The sequence below is a fragment of the Herpailurus yagouaroundi genome, unplaced genomic scaffold, assembly GCF_014898765.1.
Source record: "Herpailurus yagouaroundi ecotype Mexico unplaced genomic scaffold, PumYag 163, whole genome shotgun sequence".
In the NCBI taxonomy this organism is placed as follows: domain Eukaryota; kingdom Metazoa; phylum Chordata; class Mammalia; order Carnivora; family Felidae; genus Herpailurus; species Herpailurus yagouaroundi.
This window is the reverse complement of record NW_024412404.1, coordinates 10261788-10288459: the sequence shown is the minus strand read 5'-3', so window position 1 is coordinate 10288459 and position 26672 is coordinate 10261788. Positions and strand designations below refer to the sequence as shown.

General features: G+C 39.7%; 1 protein-coding gene across 4 annotated transcripts in view; it reads right to left on the bottom strand.

Moving 5' to 3' along the window:
- CCAR1 (cell division cycle and apoptosis regulator 1) overlaps nt 1–18424 on the bottom strand; it is a 63767-nt gene extending 45343 nt beyond the window's left edge. Inside the window, exons 1-4 of one of the 4 annotated variants that reach the window (XM_040485213.1) lie at nt 18304–18424; nt 16988–17109; nt 3972–4144; nt 3135–3179 (exon numbers count right to left, since the gene is read on the bottom strand). In XM_040485213.1, the coding sequence (XP_040341147.1) occupies nt 3135–3179; nt 3972–4144; nt 16988–17060 (291 nt within the window). In that variant the 5' untranslated portion in view covers nt 17061–17109; nt 18304–18424. Of the gene's footprint in view, nt 1–3134; nt 3180–3971; nt 4145–16987; nt 17110–18178 lie in introns of all 4 variants that reach the window. The other 3 variants (XM_040485215.1, XM_040485211.1, XM_040485214.1) reach the window with 3 other exon arrangements.
- Nucleotides 18425–26672: the final 8248 nt, after the last annotated feature.

The following is a 26672-nucleotide window of genomic DNA, read 5'->3' as shown; positions in this document are numbered from 1 at the left end:
ACACACACACACACACACACACACACACACACACACACACACACACAGGAATATTACATAGCCACAAAAAAGGATGAGCTTGTGCCATATCAGACAATACAGATGGACCTAGAGACTATTATGCTAAGTGAAGTATGTCAGACTGAGAAAGACAAATACATGATTTCACTCGTAAGTGGATTAGAAAAAAATGAACAAAAAAGGAGAATCAGAGCTATAAACACAGAGAACTGATGGCTGCCGGAAAGGAGGAGGTTTGGGCAAAATGAGTGAAGGGAAGAGGGAGATTCAAACTTCTAGTTACGGAATGATTAGGTCACAGGAATGAAAAGGCACAGCCTAAGGGGGAGCTTGGATGGCTAAGTCGGTTAAGTGTTCAACTCTTGATTTCAGCTTAGGTCACAATCTCACAGTTTGTCAGAGTGAGTCCCACGTGTGGCTCTGTGCTGACAGGGCAGAGCCTGCTTGGGATTCTCTCTCCCACACTTAAGAGCAAGCAAACATGCACATTCCCTCTCTCTAAAAATAAACATTCATAAAAATAAACATTAAGGGGCGCCTGGATGGCTCAGTTGGTAGGCATCCGACTTTGGCTCAAGTCATGATCTCACGGTTCATGAGTTCAAGCCCCGCATCGGGCTCTACGCTGACAGCTCAGAGCCTGGAGCCTGCTTCGGATTCTGTGTCTCCCTCTCTCTCTGCTCCTCCCCTGCTCACACTCTGTCTCTCTCTCAAAAATAAATAAAAAAATAAACATTAAAAAATTTTTTAAAAATCTGAATGAAGGTTCAAAAAACTGAAGAAGTTCCTAGTTTATAGTTCTCTTACATTACATTTTACAATAGTGCTGTGAAGCTTGCGAACATAGAATATGGGTCGTCAGTCTTTACATCAGACTTCAGTTCCTCCATTTGGAATTCAGAAAGAGGAGGGATCCTGAAGAAATCATGTGGAACATACTTTGACACCTACTGTGTTATAAAATGTATCATCAGATGTGCCTTGAGAATAGTAAATGTAACATTAAAAAAAGTTGCTGGCTATAAAAAAATTTTTTTTTAAAAAAAGCATAGCATAAGGAACACAGTCAGTGTTGTTATAATAACAATGTAACAAGACACATGGTAGCCACATTTGCGGTGAACGTAGCATAATGTATAAATTTGTCACATCATTAAGTTGTATACCTGAAATTAATGTAACAAATGTGTGTCAACTATACTCAAAAAGAAAAGCTCAGCCTAATAAAAGAAAATAAAATTAGGGGTGCCTGGGTAGCTCAGTCAGTTGAGAGTCCAACTTCAGCTCACGTCATGCTCTCACGGTTCTTGGATTCAGGCCCACATCGGGTTCTATGCTGACAGATCAGAGCCTGGAGACTGCTTTGGATTCTGTGTCTCCCTCTCCGTCTGTCACTCCCCCACTCACGCTTCATCCATCTACCTCTCTCAAAAAAAAAAAAAAAAAAAAAAATCACAGGCTATCTAATTCATATATATCCCCCTAAAATGAGAAGCCTTCTCAGATTTGCCACATGCATGGGGACCATAAGGAACCATACACTCTGACATCGTTTTTTTGGCAATAGTAAAGGATAACACTCATTACCAGAAAATACAAGGAATTGGTGTAAAAAGAAAAAAATTTAAATTATGGAATAGAAAGTTGACTTAAGCTAGGATAAAAGAATCTACGTGGGGTCCTATTCAAAGCACCCGGCTTACCTGGGATTACCATGTATTAGAGGTTAAACCTACCAAATTATTTTTTCTCTAAGTCAAGAATAAACAATGGCATTTTTTAAGGCAATAGCATTTGAGCCTTTCGTTTTCATACGGTTCAACCTAACACATAATCTTTAATGATAAACTTCGTAACAGTAATAAAATAAGTCTAAGGATATTTTTGAAAAGCAGGTAGCCCACTCTGACATCAATCTCTTTCCAAATTTTTACAAGTTTACATCAATATTAGGGGGATAGTATAACTTTCGGTGAAAGTGCAATGCTTCTGAAGCCCCAAAGGACTTAGCCAAGAATGAAATTGGGTCATGGATCCACTAGGGACAAGACCTTATGGATAAGAAGCCTCATGTTTATCTAGTGTTTTTGGATCTAAGTTTTTGGTCCTTCTCTCATATCCCCTTTTCCCCTCCTGATTGCTATACTTTCCTGAAGCTATCAACAACACTGAGAAGAAAGAAGACTACCTCTACTCTTAAAAAGCCTTGAGTGGGTGCTTAGGCTAGAACCTATCTAGATTTCAGCAGGGCAAACTCTTTTCTCCTTGACATGCCTCTCCTTGGGTTCATTTTTTCTTAGCTTTTCCTATCATCACAGATATAAGACTCCACAGAACATAATTATAGAACAAGACTAGGGAAAAAGGGCTAAAAAAACTTGCTTTTTCCCTACGTCGGGAGTTTTCAAATTGTCAAAATGTGCTATGAGAGTAGGAATGGGAAAATACAACAGGAGGCTTCTACCCACTTTCAACAGCTCTATTTTAATATTTTATATTTTATATATTGAGTTTCAATACACGATTTCATTAGGTGAAAATAGAGAGGATTCTGTTGCTTTAAAAAAAATAAAGGCTCACGGGGCGCCTGGCTGGCTCAGTTGGTAGAGTGTGCGACTCTTGACCTCAGAATCGTGACTCAAGTCCCACACTGGGTATAGAGCTTACATTAAAAAACCAAAATAATAAAATCAATAAAAATAAAAAATAAAGGCTCAAAGCCAGTGGTCTATCTAGGGCTTAGGTTTCAAATGAGAAAAAGGACCTTTTCATTTTCACATGTGGTCTAATACAGCACAGTAGGGCTAGATGCTCCAGACAGAAGTACTGGGCCACTGACTCAGTAACAGATTCTTTCCAGATTACCCTCTGCATGCTTTCTTAGCAACATGTGACAAAAATGGCTGCTAGTTGAAGATTTCAATTTCCACAGGACACCTCTCCTACCTTCCTCTCCCTGGGAGACATTCCTTTTAACCTACCTCATTTCCCCACCCCAGAAGAATTCAAATCACACATTAATGTAGCTGAAAGGACATAAAATCTGTATAAATTGAATCTGGGACAAATGGCTTTTTAAAAATCAGTTTTTAATATGGAAAATATAAACTAACCTGCTGTTGCACACTATACAAGGCCTGCTGAGGTTGTGAATATTGCTGGAAAAAAATTTTTTTTCAAAGAAAAATATGGATGTTAGTTTTATTCATTCTCAAAAAGTGATATACATATATACAAATACATAAACAAAATTATACTAAATAGAAATTTTCTTGAACAGCTAAACTTGATGAAAAATAAGCAAAAGATATAAGGACTATCCATTTTAAGAATTTTGACCATGCAAACGCACTGCTCCATATATCTTAGCATATATAGTAATTTTAATCACCTGACAAATAAGCATAATAAAACCCCACAATTATTAAGTCTTTAAAAAATGAAAGTACCTACTGTGGCTACACAGAATTAATAGTTTTCTATGTCACATATTAAAAGCCAACAAAGGGGGTGCCTGGGTGGCTCAGTTGGTTGAGCATCCAACTTTGGCTCAGGTCATGATCTCACAGTCTGTGAGTTCAAGCCCCGCGTCAGGCTCTGTGCTAACAGCTCAGAGCCTGAAGCCTGTTTCGGATTCTGTGTCTCCCTCTCTCTCTGCCCCTCCCTTGCTCATGCTCTGTCTCTGTCTCAAAAATAAATAAAAACACTTAAAAAATAAATAAAAGCCAACAAAGGAGTGCCTGGGTGGCTGAGCTGGTTGAGCATCCAACTCTTGGTTTTGGCTTAGATCGTGATTTTACAACAGCCCCAAGTGGGCTCTGTACTGACAGCGTGGAGCCTTCTTGGGATTCTCTTTCTCTCTCCTCCTCTCTAACCGCCCCCCCCCCCACTACTCACGCTCTCTCGCTGTCAAAATAAATAAATAAACTTAAAAAAATAAAGAGATTCACCTGTTGCAATGCAGCTGCTGCAGCCGCAGCTTGTTGCTGCAGCGCCGCAGTCTGAGTTAACTGATAGTTTGCTGGGGTTTGTGTCGTAAGGCCCGCTGCTGCTAATGCAGTTTGCTGTGTGTAAATGGTAGGAGATGCTCCAAGGAGTGATGGCTGTTGAACACCCAACGCGGCTAAAATGAGATTAAAAAGGAAAGAAAAGAAAAACATTATTTGGATCCTTCCTAGGAATCTTCCATAAGTACTTAGTTATGAATAATGTTGTAATTGCTTAGTAATAACCTAAAGCAGAATTTGAGTAAAGCTTGTTAAACTGAACTGATTCAAGTACCGTCCCAGATCCCAGTGGCTTTGTACTTAATGTTGATGTCATGATTGAAAACATAATTCTATAAAATCAAACTGCACAATGAACACAACCAACCTTACCTAGATCAAAAGTCTAAAGTACTCTTAAGAAGTATTTTCAGGAAAAAATGCAGAAAATAAATTGTATTATTTTACTAATCTAGAATTTACTGTTTTATCTTCAAGAAAATGAAAATCATGTATTATAGCAGTGCTGCTGCAAGTTATCCACCTATAACTTTCTACTGGACAAAATTTTCATGTATTTCTACTTTGCATTAAAGATTTATAAAACTAGGGGCACCAGCCTGGCTCAGTTGGTAGACGGGATTCTTCATCTTGGGGTTGTAACCTTGGAGTCCCATGTTGGGTGCACATTACTTAAAAATAACATCTTAAAGGGGCATACCTTGGTGGCTCAGTCGGTTAAGTGTCTGACTCTTCATTCTGGCTAGGGTCGTGATCCAAGGGTCATGGCATTAGGCCACATGTCAGGCTCCATACTGAGCCTAGAGCCTGCTTGGGGTTCCTTCCCCCCCCCCCCCCCCCCCACACTCTCTCTCTCTCTCCCCCCCCCCACTCTGCCCTTCTCCCCAACTCCTGTGCTCTCTTTCAAAACAAAACAAAACAAAACAAAACAAAACAGATTTAGAAAATACTAAATAACGAGGAAATAATAAACCAGGAAATACACCAAAGCAACACTTTAAAATTGTTGCACTACTTTATGGCACAATGCGACAAAATTAACCACAGCAACTTAAAATTACCACCTCATTAAACCAAATTGGGGAAAGAACTCAGAAGGACAGATTTAGGTATGTAATTGTTTAATGTATGCTTAGAGCTAAGATTTTACTTGAAGCTTTCATGCAATTCCACTGAATGCAAAAAAGCAATTAACACTGCAATCTAAAAAATAAAATAAAAATTGCATCTAGCACTATCCTTCCCAAAATTGGATCTCCTTGTACAATGACTAGTTCCCCAGGACATTAAAGTCTGAAAGCAAAGAAAAAAGGGTCCAAGGTTTAAAAAGCTAAAGAAACGGGGCACCTGACCGCCTAAGCTGGTAAAGCATGCGACTCTTGATCTTGGGGTCGTGAATTCAAGCCCTACAATGGACACAGAGCTTACATTAAGAGAAAAAAAAAAAGTTGGGGCACCTGGGTGGCTCAGTGGCTCAGGTGATTGAGCAGCTTTTTTTTTTTTAATGTTTTTATTTATTTTTGAGACAGAGAGAGACAGAGCATGAGCAGGGGAGGGGCAGAAAGAGAGGGAGACACAGAATCTGAAGCAGGCTCCAGGCTCTGAGCTGTCAGCACAGAACCTGACGTGGGCTTGAACTCGCAGACCGCAAGATCATGACCTGAGCTGAAGTCGGACACTCAACCGACTGAGCCACCCAGGCACCCCGAGCAGCTCTTAAAATATGCTCAGGTCATGATTTCAAGGTCCTGGGATGGAGCCCTGCATCAGGCTATGCACTGACAGCAAGGAGCCTGCTTGGGATTCTGTCTCCCTCTCTCTGCTCCAAACACACTCACATGCACCACCTGCCTTTCAAAATAAATAAATAAACTCTAGGGGCATCTGGGTTGCTCAGTGGATTGAGCATCCAACCCTTGGTTTCAGCTCAGGGCAGGGTCTCACAGTTCAAGGGACTGAGCCCCATGTCAGTCTCTGCAATGACAGAGCAGAGCCTCCTTGGGATTTTCTCTCTCTCCCTCTCTCTGCCCTTCCTTGCTTGAGTGTGCCTGTGCACACACTCTCTCTCAAAATAAATAAACTTTAAGTAAACTTTAAAAAAAGTATATGAAGCAACTTTTTTAAAAAGTATAGGAAACAATGAATTAAGCACATAATTTTACTCAGAACCTTTAACGTGCCAACTAAGCATTAGGAACCTCAAAAGATTGCCGTAAAAGTAGTATTTACTCATGGAACACACTTACAAAGCATCTTGCTTGTATCTGAAAATACATATCTGTAAAATATCTGGGAAAAATGCTGCCCTATAACTATTAAGTTAACACCCTTATACAAAGAATAGTATTTTGCTGTACAGGAAGAGAACAGAGAACATTAATGAACTAAACAAAGCACCTAATCTAGAATATCTCAGAAAATCTTTAGAAGTGTGAGGTCCATTATCAGTCATTTAAAAGTTCAAATTAATTTTACTTAAAACAAACCAACGACAAAGCAAAGCAAAAACAAAAATCTCAGAAATTATATTTGTCATTCTTATAAATTACAAATGACTCCCTGCAAAACATACAGATCGTTAAAAATTTAAAAAGAGGGGGGAGGAGAACCTAAGGGGGGAAAAAAGTTCTAAATGTCCTAAATCCTTACCACATTAATCTTCTTTCATTTTTAAGTCGTTTTGTCGTTTTGTTTTTAAGTAAGTGAGATATCACAGATGGGCAGAAAGGAGAAACCAGGCCTAACTACATGAATTTAAATAGCAGTTTAAATAAAAGGGCAACTAGGTGGCTCAGTCAGTTAACCATCAGGCTTCAGCTCAGGTCATGATCTCACAGTTTGTGAGTTTAAGCCCCTCTGTCAGCTCAGAGCCTGAAGCCTGCCTCAGATTTTGTGTCTCCTTCTCTCTCTCTGCTCCTCCCCTGCTTGTGCTCTTTCTCTCTCAAAAATAAGTAAATAGGAGCACCTGGGTGGCTCAGTCAGTTGAGCGTCTGTCTTTGGTTCAGGTCATCATCTCATGGTTCGTGGGTTTGAGTCCCACATTAAACGCTCTGCTGTCAGCTCAGAGCCCACTTCGATCCTCTGTACCCCTTTCTCTCTGCCCCTCCCCGACTAGAGCACACTCTTACTCTCTCAAAAATAAACATTAAAAATAAATAAATAAACATTTAAAAAGAAATTTAAATAAAAGTGGAGAATCTCTTAATGCTAGCCCAAGTTCAAAATGAAGTTAACTGCATTGAGAAAAAAAAGGTACTGAAATCTAGGACGTAAGTTCTAATCAGTGGATCCTGTTAACATTTTTTTTTTTTTGATCCTGTTAACCTTTTAAAATTGTATGCAAAATTGCAAACAAGAAAGTCCAAAGCTTTCCTCCATTTTAAAGAGAATTACAGACCCAAAAAAGGTTAAGAACTGCTGTTCTAGGATAACAGAAGCCAGATACTCATTGAACACAAGATAAGGACCATAGCGAAAATTATTAGTGTTTTAAATTCTAAGATTGGCATGTTACACATTTGACAAAAGTGGCACCAAGGATTCAATTATCATACTCATCTCCTTCACCTACCTGTGGTGTGACCTCAGATCTGCTCTGTTTCATTCTGTTAGTACCAATTTCCAGAACCCTGGATGTTGCCACAGCAGAATGGCGCAAAGCCAGGATCTCAGAAATGGTTTCTTTTCTTAAAGCTTTTCTAGGTGTTCTGAATCCTGGCAGCATACACAGCAGCCTACCATAAGTAGGTAGGATGACAGACACATCTCTTTTTCACTGTTACCAATCAGTGTGATAAATCAGAAACTACAAAAAAATTAAGGTGACTCCTGAATAATGCGGGGGTTAAAGGTGCTTGACCTCCTCAAACAGTGAAAAATCCACATAAAACTTTTGATTCCCCCCAAACTACTTCCAATAGCCTAGTGGTTTGGGATAAAATATTCCTAAATGAAAGAAATTCCAATTAGCTAATTTGTTGATGACATTATTTTTCTAGGACCTCAATACAGTGTTAGGTCTATGTAAGCCATTCACATATAGGGAACCAGTCGGTTAAACATACTGATGTCTTGAAAGTTGAAAAGAAAACAGAGATGCCTCGCTGGCTTAGTTGGTAGAGTGAGCAACTGCAACTCTTAATCTCAGGGTCATGAGTTCAAGCCCCACATTGGGGGCTTACTTCAAAAAAGGTGGAGTGGTGCCTGGGTGGCTTTGTCAGTTAAGCATCCAACTCTTGATTTCAGCTCAGGCCATGATCTCATGGTTTCTTAGATGGAGCCCAACATCAGGTTCCATGCTGGTTGGGATTCTCTCTCTCTTTCTGCCCCTCCCCCGCCTGATCTCTCAAAATAAAGAAACTTTTTTTTTTTTTAATTTTTTTTTTTCAACGTTTATTTATTTTTGGGACAGAGAGAGACAGAGCTTGAACGGGGGAGGGGCAGAGAGAGAGGGAGACACAGAATCGGAAACAGGCTCCAGGCTCTGAGCCATCAGCCCAGAGCCCGACGCGGGGCTCAAACTCACGGACCGTGAGATCGTGACCTGGTTGAAGTCGGACGCTTAACCGACTGCGCCACCCAGGCGCCCCAAAATAAAGAAACTTTTAAAAAAATGTGTTAAAAAAAATTCCATACACATATATTAGCAGTTAGTGATTAGACCAACACTTAGTCATAAAAGTTTGTCCCTCCTATGTTTTCTAATTATAATTTCTCCCTGAATTTTGCATTGTAGGATTACTGTTTAAAGATTTTTGGAAGAAAACAAAGTAGCATAAAGTGATACACTAAAATGAGGAGAAAGAAAACTATGTGGCATAGAAAAAGTATAAAGCTCAGTTTTATTAAAAATTATTTCAGGGGCGCCTGGGTGGCTCAGTCGGTTAAGCGTCCGACTTAAGCTTTCTTAAACCTTTAAGAACTGTAAATTTTATCATTTCCTAAAACATAAAATCAGTTTCATATGACTGAAAAACACTTGTGTTATGACATACTAATAGTTATTAGTTATCACTGTTGTATTTTAAAATCTTTATTGTGCTCTATCTTTACTAAGAGGAGTCATCCCGAGATAATAAAATTCAAAACCTCAGGCTGATATCAGATACTTCCTTTTTTCACCTTATGCAAAATTTAAAGCATTGGTCAAGCAATGATTCATCCTTTGAAATTTCCACCTACCAACTATGTTCAAAAAGCAATCTATTTAGAGAGAAAAACAGCATGAATATATGGGGGATTTTCTTCATAACTTGTGGATTTATAAAGTACTTACACACCCAGTTTTAAATCAAGTGAACAAATCTTTTAAATGTCATCTTTCGATACCCTTTTAAGATCAGATTTCACACAACTATAAAACCTCTGATGCTCCTATTTGCAGATAACTATTTTAAAATTGGATACCTCATTGATCAATGCATTCCTGTGGCTTTCAAGGTTCTACTCTAAGCCCATGATGTACCCACTGATTAGAAATATTCACTACCTTTTAAGAATAATAGGTTAGGGCATTAAGAATAAGAAATTAAGGGGAGGGGAGAATAAGAAATTAAAGAAGTCAAATGCACAAATTTCCCTTTATAAAATAAATGAATTTGTGGGTAACGTTAAAAAAATAAGAAGGCACAACATAGTATTTTAAATACATTCTAAGTATTGTATGCTTCTATAACTGCATTGTTTGATACATTAGCCACCAGCCATACGTGGCCATTTTAATTTAAATTCGTGAAAATTCGGTGTGTCTGGGTGGCTCGGTTGTTTAAGCAACAGACTCTCAATTTCGGCTCAGGTCATGATTTCGCGGTTCACGAGATTGAGCCTCACATCACACTCTGCACTGTCAGCCCAGAGCCTGCTTGGGACTCACTCTCTCTCTCTGCCTCTCATCAGCCAACACGCTCTATCAGTCAATTAGTGAAAATTAAATAGAATTAGAAATTCAGTTCCTCAGTCACAATAACATTATTTTTTTTTAAAGTTTATTTTTGGAAGTGTGAGCAGGCAGGGGCAGAGAGAGGGAGAGAGGGAGGGAGGGAGAGAATCCCAAGCAGGCTCCCCACTGTCAGCACAGAGCCTGGATGCGGGGCTCACAAACTGTGAGATCATGACCTGAGTCGAAATCAAGAGCCTGATACTTAACCGACTGAGCAATGCAGGTGCTCCTCATAGTAACCACATTTAAAGTACTCAACAGCCCCATGTGGCCAGTGGCTACCAAATCAGGCAATGAAGATAAATATCCATCATAAAAGAAAGTTCTTCTCAGTGATCAGTGCTATTCCCTAAGAAAAAGGCAAAGCCTTAACTAATTATCTGTCATACGGTTTTCTTATAATCTCTATAAAGATTAATACCCTTGAAGACAACTGCTTTTCCATTCTTTTGACGTGCCAAGGAATTGATAAGTTGTGATCCTGACTATAATCTCCTCCAGCTATTATTCAAATAACTGTTCGTCAACAATGATTTCCCTTTCAGGCAGTTGAAGACACTATTCATAATGTCCTATGATTTCTTCTATCCTTAATTGCCTCTGATATTTACCTGATTTTCAGCCCTGTTTCTTTCAAGGAGTCTTGTACGATCCAAAGTTAATATTCAAGCTTTCAAGATTACTTCCAGGGGCGCCTGGGTGGCTCAGCTGGTTAAGCATCTGACTCTTGATCTTAGCTCAGGTCATGATCTCATGGTTCGTGAGATCAAGCACCACCTGCCCCTGCCACCTCAAGCTCTCTCTCTCAAACAACAAAAACTTTTTTTCACTGTTACTTCCAATACATTTTCAGCTATATTAGACTAAAATTATTTCCCAGATCATAAAACACATAGTGGAAGAGAAGTCACAACTGCATAAACAGAAGTGGCATGCTCAAGTTAGGACAGAGAGATGGGGCACTCACTGCTTTATAATCTGATATGTTAATGCAGCTCTCACTGAATAAGAGCACAGGTATGGCATATTCAGAGTGGGGTGGGGGGGAGGAGTTGAGCCTTAATAGACTTTATGTGCATTTTTCTTTACTCTCAGGATAAGGTTTTAGACACTACCTGCTATTACACAGTACTAGTAGTGCTTAAAGAGGGTTAAGCCAGTGGTGTCTGGGTGGCTCAGTCAGTTAAGTGTTTGACTTTAGCTCAGGTCATGATCTCGTGGTTTGAGGGTTCGAGCCCCACATCGGGCTATATGCTGACATCCCAGAGCCTGGAGCCTGCTTCAGATTCTGTGTTTCCCTCTCTCACTGAACCCTCCCCTGCTTGCACTCTCTCTCAAAAACAATAAATAAATAAATTTTTTAAAGCAGGGTTAAGCCAACACCTGTAGCAATTCTTTCCTACCAAATGAGTTATAAACATCCAAGTCTGTCTAGGGATGACTAAGATAAGTGAAGTACACATACTATATCAACTATTACTCATTTGAAAAGGACCTTGAATGTTGGAATTTAATAATTTGAGCTGCTGATTCAAGAGATTAGGATTTTAAAAGATGACTATTGGGCAAGAATAAAGAGGTAGAAAAAATGGGATTGTATTTAAAACTGTATTGATATTAGCTTCAGCCACCTGTGTAAAAGCACATTATCACTATATTTTTAACTCCTAAACCAGTTCATGTTCCTCTATGGACAAAATGTAGTCATTTTACAAAGAGGCGTAAGAAATAGGTGACAAACTGGTTAGAATATGCTAAATCATTCCCAATACTTCAAAATTATGATTATAAACACATACAAATGTAAGTATTTTCAGTCAAATCTAAAAACTACCCCTAGTCAATAATAAGGGCTAAAGATTCAATCAGTGGGCCACATGACTGGCTCAGTAATGGAGCGTGCAACTCTCAATCCTGAGGTGGTGAGTTCAAGCCCCACATTGGGTATAGAGAGTACTTAAAAAGTAAAAATAAATAAATAAAAATAAATAAATCTCTCATAAACATTCAATCAGTGGTTGGCCAGCAATCTCTATCAATGTCTCTTTATACACAGAAAACTGTTAAAACTTTGAAACATAAAAGTTCTGGAACCAAATTAAGAATGTCACTGAATACATACCATAGTACTTCAGTTAGAAAATGGAAAAAAAAAAAAGGAAAATATTAAGAACAATTATTTCAGGGGGCCTGGATGGCTCCCTCAGTTCAGCATCCAACTCTTGGTTTCACTTCAGGTCATGATCTCAAGGTTTGTGAGTTCAAGCCCTGTACTGGGGCTCCAGGCTGACAGTGTGGAGCCTGCTTGGGCTCCCTCTCTCTGCCCCTCCCCCATTTGTGCGCTCATGCTCCTCCCTCAAATACTCTTCAAACAGACACACACACCCACGCGCGCGTGTGCACACACACAATTATTTCAGTGTGGAAGAAATGAGACTTGGACTGGAAAGACAGAACATCTTGAATACCATCCCAAGAAGTTTGAAATAAATTCTAAAAGTACTTGAAGATACTTTTGCAGATAAGAGAAAAATGGAAGATATAATGAACCACAATTCTGATGTGCTAACATGGACTCTCTTGTGATGTTCTATAAGACCTAAACAAATTTCTTCATCTTTCTGGGCCTCAAATTCCTTATCTGTTAGAGAAAGGAGTTGAGACAGAATCTAGCTCAGGTTTTATCCAGGTTTGAAAAATTCTGTGGTTTAGACAGAAATTATGCTTTAGGAATATGACATCTAACATACACATTGGAGCAGAGAGAGAAATAACAAGTAGCCTACCCAGTAAATAAAAGAAAGCAAATAAAAACAATTAGAACTAAATACAGAATAATAAAGAACAATGCCACCAAGTGACAGATGGGAAAAAGAACTTTTTCACTGGAGGCGCCTGGGTAGCTCAGTCAGTTAAGCATCCAACTTTGGCCCAGGTCACGATCTTGTGGTTTGTGGATTCGAGACCCATGCCGGGCTCTGTGCTGATAGCTCAGAGCCTGAAGCCTGCTTCGGATTCTGTGTTTCCCCCTCTCTCTGCCCCTCCCATGCTCATGCTCTGTATTTCTCTCTCAATAATAAATAAACGTTAAAAAATATTTTTAAAAAGAACCTTTGACTTAAAGATCTATGGTAAGCATCCTGGATTGGGTTTGAGAAAAGTATGGAAAGTCCTGAAAGTTAGGTGAGAGACTCTGGTATATGAACTGTAAGCAAGAGAAAGCTGCTTGGTGGCAGTTATTCAAACGTGAAGTGCCCAGGGCCTAAATGTAAAGTAAGAGTATACCTGAGGCATTTTCAAAGGGGAAAAAAGTCATGATTTGGTATTTGATTGAATATGGGGGGTAAAGAAAAAGAAAATCAAAGATGACAGATGATGACACCTAGGAATTAGTAACATTTTAAGTGAATATGCAAGGTTCTTTTTAATGTTTATTTATTTTTGACAGAGAGAGAGAGACAGAGCATGAGTGGGGGGAGGAGCAGAGAGAGAGGGAGACACAGAATCTGAAGCAGGCTCCAGGCTCTGAGCTGTCAGCACAGAGCCCGATGTGGGGCTTGAACAGACCGCAAGATCATGACCTGAATTGAAGTCGGATATTTACCCAACCAAGCCACCCAGGCGCCCCTGAATATGCTCAGTATTAAAACTAATCAGGAGTGCCTGGGTGGCTCAGTTGGTTAAGCGTCTGACTTCAGCTCAGAGCATGATCTCACGGTTTCTGAGTTCGAGCCCCTAGTCAGGCTGTGTGCTGACAGCTCAAAGTCTGGAGCTCGCTTTTGGATTCTGTGTCTCCTTCCCTCTCTGCCCCTCCCCCACTTGTGCTCTGTCTCTCAAAAATAAATAAATGTAAAAAAAAAATTAAAAAAAAACTGATCAGAAACAGTTCAAATACTCATCTTCACTTTTACAACAGATTTCAACAATACAACACAATTATGCATGCTTTTACTTAAGTTTTACTTAAGTCATCTGCATGAATGTAATGAAATTTTCCTATCACTGTTAGCTGAGAATTTTCAAAGTTAGTAAAAATGCTAAAAATATCCTAGAAAATGGAATAGCATAGTCTTTAACTGAAGTTATAGGTTAAGTTATATAACAGAAGAGTAGCAATTTTTTAAAGCTATTTATTTGGAGAGAGAGGGGGAGAGGATGCATGCCAAATGCAGGGGAGGCAGAGAGAGGGAGACAATCCCAAACAGGGCTGGAACCCAGGAACAGTGAGATCATGACCTGAGCCGAAATAAAGAGCTGAAAGATTAACCAACTGAGGCACCCAGGTGCCCCAAGTGTACTAATTTTCATATTGCTCTCAAAAGAAAATGAGTCAGAGGGCACCTGGGTGGCTCAGTCAGTTAAGTGCCCAACTTCAGCTCAGGTCATGATCTAGCAGTTTGTGGGTTCGAGCCCCACATCAGGCTCTGTGCTGACACCTCAGAGCCTGGAGCCTGCTTCGGGTTCTGTGTCTCCCTCTCTCTCTGCCCCTCCACCATTTGTGCTCTGTCTCTCAAAAATAAATAAATGTGAAAAAAAAGACAAAAAATGAGTCAGAAATATAAGCACAAAAATGAAATATTTAATTCAAGTTGAATTATTCAGTTAACCTTTTTCTGTTCCATGATCATCTAATTTATGACACTGGCCTCTGATACTACTATGTGTATTTTGTTTTTTCAATAGAGTAAAAAGTGACACCTACACTATTGCCTTAAGTCCTTATATGTCCTTTGTTGAAATTTTTTCCTCAAATTGTATTTGAAGCTGCCAAGACAAAACTTAAAGCACTGTAATTAGGTTAGAATGTTCTCCATTGAGGGGCACCGGGCTGGTTCATTAGCGGAGCATCTAATTCATTTTTTTTTTAAATGTTTATTTACTTTTGAAACAGAGACAGAGCGCAAGCAATGGAGGGGCAGAGAGAGGGGGAGACACAGAATCTGAAACAGGCTCCAGGCTCTGAGCTGTCAGCACAAAGCCCAACACGGGGCTCGAACCCACAAGCCGTGAGATCATGACCTGAGCCGGTCAGACGCTCAACCAACTGAGCCACCCAGGCACCCCTGGAGCATCTGATTCTTGATCTCAGGGTTGTGAGAGTTCAAACCCCATGTTAAGTGTGGAGATTACTTAAAAATAAAATCTTTTTTTTAAGTAGGCTTCATGCCCAGTGCAGACCCAACGTGGGGCTGAGATCAAGAGTCAGAAGCTTAACCAACTGAGTCATCCAGGCATCCCAAAAAATTCATCTTAAAAAAAAAATAAATGTTCTCCATTGAGATGAGATGTAAGTAAGCCATTACAATTGCCTGAGGATTGAAAATGTAACTTTTACAAAAATTTGAATGGTTCTAAAAATCAGATCCAATAAGATGAGATACTGATTAATCGCAAATAAGACTTTTAACATGAAGGCAAGAAAACAGCAAGCTATAAGGAAGCAGCCTGATATACAGCACCTGGAAATTATACATCTCAATAAAAACAGTATCGCTAAAGCGTTCCATTTAGAGCCTACTACAGGATTTTTACACGAAAGCTAAGAGTAGATACATGCTAACAAAACACTTGCCTACTTACTGAAATCATGGTATGTCAATAAAATTTGATTTTGAAAATCTCTGATTAACAACAGGTCTAAGATAACCCATAATTTCCTACAGCACAAATACAAGCTCCATTTACACAAATCCCTTTATGTTTGGACTCTATTGCTAAATATCGAAAAGGAGACCTAAATTTACGATTGACTTTTTGTTTGACATTTTTTATAAGTCTTTGCTGTCTCCTTGGCTCAGCCTGAAAACAAAAACAAAAAGAGTATAACCTATATTTAAGTAATTACAATACAAATGTTAAGAGCTATAGAAAGTAACTTTTACCATAACAGCTATTTTGTTGGAACAATACAGATACAAATTTAAAACAAATTATATGCAGAAAAAGCTGGGTAAAACATGTTTAGTTTACCAGCATACAAGTACCTAGTACTTGTTTCCGGACACACAGTAATTGCTAAGAATTCCTGTTTCATCAAAACGAACACCAAAGTCCCCATTATTTAACATAACAAAATACCTGGATCTGAATTAAATATAATCTATAACTACTATTTCATAATATCTTCAGTTACCTGTAGAACTGATCATTTAACCTCCTAAACAAAGAGTCACTAAAATAAAAACTCTAAAGTATCTATTTCTTTAAGGAAAAAGGCCACCTACCTAACAAGATAATCATGTCCATTGAATTTTAGAACACCCAAATCAGAAGATTATAGTGTCTCTATAAGTGACCTCAAATTACTAAAATATTTCAAGTACATAAAACATGGCAAAGAACCATTATTAGAGAGGTCATAAATAAAAATATACTCAAATTAAGAGAATAAGCTGCAACTTTTCTGAGTACTCAAAGAAACTAAAATTCATTCCATAGAATCCTTGGGAATTTATTTAAGATTCAAACAAGAAGTCAAGAAATGGTGTCAAAAAAAAAAATATTCCTACAAGCAAAGAAGCTCAATGAAGCATTTACAGTGACATTTTTTTTTGTTGACCATATTTAGAAAATGTAAACATTCATTGGCTCCTTTTATATCTATTTATCTTTCTCCTTTGCTTGGTAAATTCTTCAGAGTTGGGTTTTGTACTTTAAATTGAAACAACTGAAAAGCAGTCGTATATAATTTCTCATAAAATATAAAATTTTAATACATTTATTTTTAAATATAACTTGTGAATATTGACACCTTAACATGCCAAATAAGATAACCTCTAATCAATCAAGTAGCTAACCTAATTAAACCGAATAATTTAATGTTTGAAAAACTATATAAAACTGTCCAAACTGCAGTGTAAAACATGTTTTGCTAGTTGATCCATGAATTTTAAAAGCTTCACAAATAAAAGATACATCATTTGGAAACATTTTACAGTATTACATATAGCTTAATTCACATAGTTATAACATGTCCTCCCCCAAACCCCAAGTTTACAGTACTTGTGTTCAGTAGCCTGACCTGGCTGAGATACCGCAGTGGCTGTAAACTGAGTAGCCCATGGCGGATTCTTCTGTCCTCCAAACTGAGCCATGATGAAAGGAGGAAAAAGCCTTCGCTTGTTTGTCTTCTATAGCAGCGATCTATTAAGAAAGAACCCACATTTCAAACTTGAAACTATAAACATCATGAAAATATTATTTTAAAGAAATGTTTGTCAAGGACACCTTCGCAGATCATAGTATAAATAGCAAGGTGTATACCAACGTCCGATATGCAGCAAAAACATTTTACATCAAGTATCTCACCAAAAATACCCAAATTCAACATAGGACATTAGGGGTAGACTAGTAAGAAAGGCACTTCTTTCTGTGACTACAAACTCACATTTCAACGAAGACCATGTGCTATTATCAACCCAAGTCTTAACAAAAAGAACTACACGGCTGCGGGTTCAAACAAAATAAAGCCTGCGTGTTTCTTTTGCCAATGAGGTGGAGATTGAAAGTGGTAAAACCAATAACGGAAATTCGGACGAGACACTGAATAAAGGTATTTAAGACTATCCTCTAAATAACGAACATCTCCTTACTTTCTCGGGATGGAAAGGGCCGAGGGGCTCCTTTTCTTTCCCCTCCCTCGAGGGGGAAAGACAGTTGAAATAACGGATCCCTCCCCCCAAAGAACCATCGCCAAGACCCCTCCCCCCCAAAACCAGGCCAGAAAAGGCGAAGATCTCAGCCCGCGCACCCCCTCCTTCCCCCCGCGACTCGGAGGGGCCAGAGCACTGCCATCCATCTTCCTCCAGCCCCAGCTCCTTGCGGGACGCTGACCAGAGAAGGCAGAATCCTACGTCTCACGAGACTGGGCGAAGCGCCAACACTGGGTATTGAAAGTCCTGGTCCCCTTAACCACCGTGCCGGGCAGAGAGCCTCTATCCCCCAAAACCCGCGCCGCCGCCAGCCGCCCGACGCCCTGGGCCGGAGACCGGGAGGCTAAAGCTCAACGGCTTCGCAGCGAGGGACGGCGCTCGGCAGTCCCTCTCGACCCGCCAGACCGAGGCTGAGGGGCGCCGGGGGCACCTGAAGAACCCCGGGGGAGAGAAGGCGGGGGGAAACGAAGCGGTGGGGGAGGGGCCTGCCGCGCGGGGCCTGCTTCGACCCGCACAAAAGGGACCGTGTCCCTCCCGCCCCAGTCCCACGAGAACCCCACCGTCGCTGGCCTACGGACGCCGTGATCCCCAAACGGCCGATCCCAGCCCTTCTGCGAATCCGAAAGGACGACAGGAGCCCCGGTTCCGCCGCCCGCTGCTGCAACCGCGAGGACCAAACCTTCACCTGAATCGGGTCCCGGCTAACACCGAGGCCATTTCAAACCCGTCAGCCTTGGGCGCATGCGCCAACTTCCCCCTCTTCCTCCACGCCTCTCCCCTCCTCCTCATCTCTCCGAGGACGGCGCTGACGGGTTTGCGTTCTGCGTGCGCGCTCCCCAGCTCGCCTTCAATACGTTCACCGCTTTCGCTACGCAGCTAGAGCGAGAGCGCGCCTGAGAAGAGTTACCTGGGATTCCCATAACAATGAGCCAGCGCAGTCTCAGCGCCAGCTCTGAAGAAAAGAATCTTGTTAGGCTGGGCAGGAAAGAATCGGCGGTCACGTGATCCGATCGGCTTGCCGCCATTTTGTGCTCTTCGCCTTTTTTGTTTTTTTTTTCTCATTCAAGTACTTGGAGGAATGAATATGTCCTGTGTCAGCTTCCTTATTTTTTTTTAATTGAGATAAAATTCACTTACCATATAACTCACTCTTTTAAATATTTTGCACAATTCGGTGGCCTTTATTTTTTATTTTTCTAGTGGCCTTTATATAGTCATAAGGTTCTGTAACCATCAAGTCAGCCCTTAAATTCATACCCATTAAGGAATCACTCCTTAATCCTTGCTCCCACCATCCTTTCACAACCGCTGATCTGCTTTGTCTCTGTGGATTTGCCTGTCCTAGATCCTTAATAAGAGTATATAATACATGTCCTTTTCTTATTGACTTCTTCAACTTTATTGTTGTTTCTAATGTGAAATGTTGGGGTTTGGGAGCAAAAGGTCAAGAAAATTCTTGAGACATCTTTGATGCCAAAAGGGTGGTTTTATTAAAGCACGGGACAAGACCCGTGGGCAGAAAGGGCTGTATTGGGGTTGTGAGGAGTGGCTGCTTACATACGCTTTTAAGTTGGGAGGTTGTTAAGGATAGAAGTCTCTAAGGAATTTGGAAGCAAGGTTTCCAGGACTTTGAGGGGCTAGATGTTGTTAGGATAAGGTTATTTACTACTAGCTAGTGAAATAGTCATGAGACCCTTCAGATGTGTATCAGTGGGCCATATGCTTGGAGGATGATTGTTCACCTATATCTTGGGGGATAGAGATCAAGGAAGTTTCCAAGGGGATTTTTACAGGATCCTGGAGGTTGGCTAAAGTTAAACTGAGGTTGCCTTTTGCCTCTAGCAAAGTATTAACATTTAGGCAGCTAAGCTCCTTAAGGAAGGTCGCTCTATAATGGGCTGTAAGTTACAAAGTTTAATTTTTTTTTCATATTTCTTTTGCCTTTGTTATCCACAGCGATTTCCAAGGTTCCATGTAGCAAGTATCAGTACGTCATTACATTTTTTGGCTAAAACTATTCTTTTAAATGGACATTGCCATATTTTGTTGGTTTTTTTCTTCCCTTCCTCCTTCTTTCAGATATTGTCACATTTTGTTTATTTGTCAGTTGGTCATTTAGGTTGTCTTCATTCACTTTTACCTATTATAATAATTCTGCTGTGAATACTCAAGTTTTTGTTTGAACTCTTGTTTTCAATTTATTTAGGTATATGTTTAGGAGAATTCTACATCACATGGCAATTCCATACTTAAATTTTGAGAAATTGCCAAACCATTTTCACAGTGTCTACACTAATTTACATTACTACAACCTCCTCAACCCTTACTTTCTTTTTAAAAAGTTGTTACAGGGGCGCCTGGGTGGCTCACTCGGTTGAGTGTCCGACTTTGGCTCAGGTCATGATCTTGTGGTCTGTGAGTTTGAGCCCCCCATTGGGCTCTGTGCTGACAGCCTGGAGCCTGCTTTGGATTCTGTGTCTCCCTCTCTCTCTGCCCCTCCCCTGCTCATGCTCTGTCTCTCTCTTTCTGTCAAAAATAAATAAACATTACAAAAATTTTTTTAATAAAAAGTTGTTACAGCTGTGATGCCTGGGTGGCTCAATTAAGCATCTGACTTCAGCTCAGGCCATGATCTCATGGCTCCTGAGTTCAAGTTCCGCATCAGGCTTTGTGCTGACGGTTCAGAGCCTGGAGCCTGCTTCAAATTCTGTGTCTCTGTCTGTGTCTGCCCCTTCCCTGCTCATGCTCTGTCTCTGTCTCTGTCTCTCTCTCAGAAGTAAATAAACGTTAAAAAAAATTTTTTTTTAATATGTATGTATACTAAAAATAAGTAGGTAAATAAATAAAAGTTGTTCATTATAGCTATCCCTGTGTATGAAATGGATTTAATGGGTATCCCCAATGACTAACAATGTTATCTTATTGGCCATTTGTTTTTTGGGGTTTTTTGACAGAGTGAGTGGGTGAGCGGCAGAGAGAGAGACTGAGGATCCCAAGCAGGCTGCTCTGCACTGACAGGCTGATAGCAGGAAGCCTAATGTGGGACTCGAACTCATGAACCATGAGATCATGACCTGAGCTGAAGTTAGACATTCAGCTGACTGAGCCACCCAGGCACCCCTCTTATTGGCCATTTGTATATCTTGCTTTCAGAAATGTCTGTTCGTATCCTTTGGTTCCCCTTACACTCCCTTGGTAATTTTTTTTTTTGCAGTATAAAATATGCAACAAAAAATTTATCATTTTAATCATTTTGAGAAGTGTACAATTCAGGGGCATTAAGTACATTTACAGTGTTATGCAACCATTACCTTTGCTCAATTTTAAATGTAGTTGTTAGTCTTTTTGCCTGAGTGCTAAGAGTTCTAGTTCTGTGTACAACTTGAAGCCAAACTTATCTATTTTTTTCTTTTGTTACTTCTGTTGGGGAGGAAGATTTTTATGCTACACTTCAAGATTATTCTGGCTGATCAAAGAATTAAATTGAGATGAGACAAATTAACAGAAGAAAAGTCAAATTTAATTACATACATGTGGAACATCCACATAAATATGAGAGATTCCAAAAGACAGTCAAGCAAAATGAGGTATATATGTCATCCTGGACTAAGGAGAAGGAGGTAGTGGTCTGAGGCTTGAAAGGGAAGGAAGGTAATTCATAGGAAGAATATAAAAAGTAAATTTTGATAAATGTTTGCTGGGCCATCCAGAAACAATGGGACATAGAGATCAAAAAGGCCTTACCAGAAAAAAACAAACAAAAAACAAAAAACAAAAAACGGCCTTGCCAGGTTCCTCCCTGTGTAACATACCTAGTTCATATTGTACTGTAGTTACCTACAGGGTGTCCAGTTGGCTTAGTTGCTGATTCATGCAATGCTTGAAATTGGGGTCATGAGTTTGAGCTCCACTTTGGGCATACAGATTCCTAAAAAAAAATTAAAAATTAAAATAACAATAATAATAAAAGGGGCCTGGCTGACTCAGTCGGTAGATTATGGGACTCTTGATTTTGGGGTTGTGAGTTTGAGCCACACATTGGGTGCAGAGATGGCTTAAAAATAAAATATTTAGGGGGTGCCTGAGTGGCTCAGCGGGTTGAGTGTCTGACTCTTGATTTCATCTCAGGTCATGATCTCATGGTTCATGGGCTCAAGCTCTGCTTCCCTCTGTGCTGACAGTGTGGAGCTCTCTGTGCTGACAGGGAGACAGAGACTCCAAAGCAGGCGCCAGGCCCTGAGCGATCAGCGAAGAGCCTGCCATGGGACTTGAACTCACAAACCTCGAGACTGTGACCTGAGCCGAAGTCAGACACTTAACCAACCCAGGTGCCCCAAAATAAAATATTTAAAAATAAAATAATAGGGGTGCTTGGGTGGCTCAATTGGTTAAGTGTCTGACTCTTGATTTCAGTTCAGGTCCTGATCTCACGGTTTGTGGGATAGATCCCCATGTCAGGCTCTGTGCTGTTAGCATGGAGCTGGCTTGGGATTCACTCTATTTCTCTCTCTCTGCCCCTCCCCCATGCTTGCTCCCACTCTCTCTCTCTCTCTCTCTCAAAATAAATAAATAAACCTTAAAAAAATAAAATAGGGATTGATTTCAGCTCAGGTCATGATCTCATGGTTCCTGAGTTCAAGCCCTGCCCACAGAATCTGCTTAGGATTCTATCTCTCCCTCTCTCCCTCTCTCTCTGCCCCTCCTCCACTTGCCCTCGTACAACCATGCTCTCTCTCTTGAAATAAATAAAAACTTAAAAAAAAATCAATTGACTATACATGAATAGGTTTATTTCTGGAAATTAAATTCTATTTTATTGATCTATATGTCTGTCCTTATGTCAATACCGTACACTCTCTCCCTCTTTTTTTTTTTTTAAGTTTATTTATTTTGAGAGAGAGAGCACATGCAAGTAGCGGAGGGGTAGAGAGAGAGAGAGAGAGAATCCCAAACAAGCTCTACACGGTCAGTGAAGAGCCTGATTCAGGGCTTGAACTCACGAACCACGAGGTCAAGACCTGAGACAAAACTAAGAGTAAGACACTTAACTGGGCCACTCAGGTGCCCCAGTACCATACTCTTTTAATTACTGTGGCTTTGTAGAAAGTTTTGAGAATTGTGAGTCTTGTGACTTTGTTCTTTTTCAAGATTGGTTTGGCTTTTCAAGGTCTCTTGCAATTCCATATGAATTTTAGGATCCAATTGACCAGTTCAACAAAAATGGTGGTTGGAATTTCTATAATGTAATTGATTTATTAATTAATTTATTATTAAAAAAATTTTTTTTCATTTTTGAGAGAGAGAGAGAGAGAGCAGGAGAGGGGCAGAGAGAGAGGGAGGCACAAGATCTGAAGTGGCCTCTGTGCTAACAGCTGACAGCAGAGAGCCTGATGCGGGGCTCAAACCCAGAAACCATGAGATCATGACCTAAGCAGAAATTGGATGCTTAACCAACAGAGCAACCTGGGTGCCTCTGTCTATCATCTATCTATCTATCTATCATCTATCTACCTATTATTTATTTATTTATTTGTTTAAGTAATCTCTACACCCAGTGTGGGACTTGAACTCACAACGCTGAGATCAAGATTTGCATTCTCTTCCAACTGAGCCAGCCAGGTGCCCCAGTGGTTGGAATTTTGATAGGAATTTCACTGAATTTATAGACCAATTTGGGGAGTATTGCCATCTTAACAATATTAGGTATCCATTTCACAAATATGGGATGTTTTTCCATTTATTTAGTTTCTTCTTTAATATCTTTCATCATGTCTTAAAGGTTTCAAAGTTCAATTTTTGCTACTTTTGGTTAAATTTATTCTCCAATTATTTTATTCTTTTTGATGCCATTGTAAATGGAACAGTTTTCTCAATTTCATTTTTGGATTGTTTATTACAAGTGCACAGGCATACAATTGATTTTACTGGGACGCCTGGGTTGCTCAGTTGGTTTATTATCCAATTTCAGCTCAGGTCATGACCTCATGGTTCATGAGTTCCAGTCCCAGATTGGGCTCTCTGCTGTCAGTGCAGAGCCTGCTTTGGATCCTTGTCCCCCTGTCTCTCTGCCCCTCCCCATTCTCTCTTTCAAAAATAAATAAAATATTAAAAATAAATAAATATTTTAAAAATTTAAAAATTGATTTTGGCATGTTGATTTTGTATTATACAGCTTTGAAAAAAATTTTAATGTTTTATTTATTTTTGAGGGGCGCCTGGGTGGCTTGGTCAGTTAAGCGTCCGACTTTGGCTCAGGTCATGATCTCATGGTCCGTGAGTTCGAGCCCCATGTCAGGCTCTGTGCTGACCGCTCAGAGCCTGGAGCCTGTTTCAGATACTGTGTCTCCCTCTCTCTCTGCCCCTCCCCTGTTCATGCTCCGTCTCTCTCTGTCTCAAAAATAAATTAACGTTAAAAAATATATATTTATTTTTGAGAGAGAGAAAGAGTGAGTGGGGGAGGAGCAGAGAAGATCTGAAGCAGGCTCTGCTGACAGCAGAGAGTCCCTGGTGTGTGGGCTTGAACTCACCAACCGTGAGACATGACCTGAGCAGAAGTCGGATGCTTAACCCACTGAGTCACCCAGGCACCCCTGTATTTTACAACTTTGTCAGTTTACTTGCTATAATAGTTGTGTTTATATATGTATTCATTAGGATCAAATATAAGATAATGTCATCTGTGAATTGAGATAGTTTAACTTGTTCCTTTCCAATTTGAATGCTTTTTATTCCTTTCTTTTTTTCCCCCTTGGCTTAATTGCCCTGGCTAGGACTTCCAGTACAATGTTGAATAGAAGTGGTGAGATCAGACATTTTGTCTTGTTAATGATTGTAGGGGCAAAGCTTCAGTCTTTCTCTATTAAGTATGATTTTAGCTGTGGGTTTTTCACAGATGCCCTTTATTAGATTAAGAAGTTTCTATTCTATTCCTAGTTTATTGACAGTTTTCCTCATGAAAGGATTTGGATGTTGTTAAATGGTTTTCTTCCATCAATTGAAATGATCATGTGGATTTTTACTGCTTTGCATTAATCCAGTGTGTTAGATTGACTGGTTTTTGTATGTTGATCCATCCTTGAATTCCTGAGGTAAATCCCTTTTGTTTATGGTATATAATCCTCTTCAGATGCTGCTGGGTTTGGTTTGCTAGTATTTTGTCTAGAATTTTTGCATATATATTGGTCTGTCGTGTTTGTATTAATTTTTTTTTTTTTAGGTAATCTCTATGCCCAATATGGGGCTGGAACTTATGACCCTGAGAGCAAAAGTCGTATCCCCTACTGACTGAGCCAACTAGGTCCCCCTCTTGTGATGTCTTTGACTGGCTTTGGTATGAGAGTAATATTTTGTTCATTTTTATGAACAAAAATACTCCTTTGTCCTGTTTTTAGAAGTGTTTGAGAAGAAGTGGTGTTAATTATATTTTAAATATTTGATAGAATTCACCTTCACCAGTGAAGTTATCTTGTCCTGGACTTTTTTTTTTTTTTTTTTTCTCTCAGTGGATAGTATTTTTATTACTGACTTAAAAATTTTTTGTTACAGGGATGCCTGGGTGGCTCGGTTGGTTGAGCGTCTGACTTTGGCTCAGGTCATGATCTCACAGTTTGTGAGTTCGAGCCTGCTTCGGATTCTGTGCCTCCCTCTCTCTGCCCCTCCCCACTCACACTCTGTCTCTCTCAAAAATGAATAAAAACGTTTAAAAATTATTTTTGTTATGATTTTATTTTTAAGTAATCTCTAGACCCAATGTGTGGCTCAAACTTACAACCCTGAGCTCAAGAGTCACATACTCTACTGACTGAGCCAGCAAGGCACCGTTTCTTTTCTCCCCATTTTTACACAAAATCTATACCTTGCATTTTAAATAATATATATTGGAAATTGTTTCATATCAGAATAAGAGTGTATCCCCATTCTTTTTGCCAGCCAAGTAATATTTTTTGTACGAATTATCATAATATAGTTACTTGATCCCCAATTGATGAATATGTAGGTCATTTTTAAAAATTAAAAAAAAAATTGAATTTAGGGGCACCTGGGTGGCTTAATTGGTTGAGTGTCTGGCTTCTGCTCAGGTCATGATCTCACGGTTCCTGAGTTTGAGCCCAGCGTCGGGCTCTGTGCTGACAGCTCAGGGCCTGGAGCCTGCTTCGGATTCTGTGTCTCCCTCTCTCTGCTCCTCCCCTGCTCACACTCTGTCTCTCTCTCAAAAATAAATAAGAATAAATAAAATAAAATAAAATAAAATAAAATAAAATAAAATAAAATAAAATAAAAAAATATTTATTTATTTTTGAGAGAGAGAGACAGAGTGCAGGTGGGGGAAGGCAGAGAGAGAGGGACACACAGAATCCGAAGCAGGCTCCAGGCTCTGATCTGTCAGCACAGAGCCTGACGCGGGGCTTGAACACATGAATGGTGAGATTGTGATGTGCGCTGAAGTCAGATGCTTAACCCACTGAGTCACCCCAGGCACCCCTATGTAGGTCATTTTTTTTAAGATCTCTTTTTCATGGAAAGAGGCCTTTTATTTATTTTATTTTATTTTTGTTTTGTTAAGTATGCTCTACCCCTAATGTAGGGCTTGAACTCATGACTCCAAGATCAAGTCACATGTTCTGTCTACTGAGCCAGGCAGGTGCCTTCTATGTAGGTCTTTTTTTATCCTTTGCACTCATAAGCAGTGCTACCGTAAACAATTTCATACTCATTTCACTTTTGTACAATTTTATCAGAATATGCTCTTAGAAGTAGGATTGCTTAGTCACAGATCTTGTGAATTTACACTTCTAACATTGTAATTAATTTGCAATTTGTAATTAATTTTTAATGCATATTGCCAACTTGATTTCTCCATGAGTTATACCAATTTACCAGTAACATATGAGAGGATCTGTTTTCCCACACCCTTGCCAAATAGTATATTTTCAAACTTTTAAGTCTGAAAAAAGGTGAATGGCACTGTTTTTGTTATCTATTACAGTATAACAAACCATCACGAAATGTAGTGGCTTAAAATAACAACTTCTTAATGTCTGCTGGCTCTGTAGG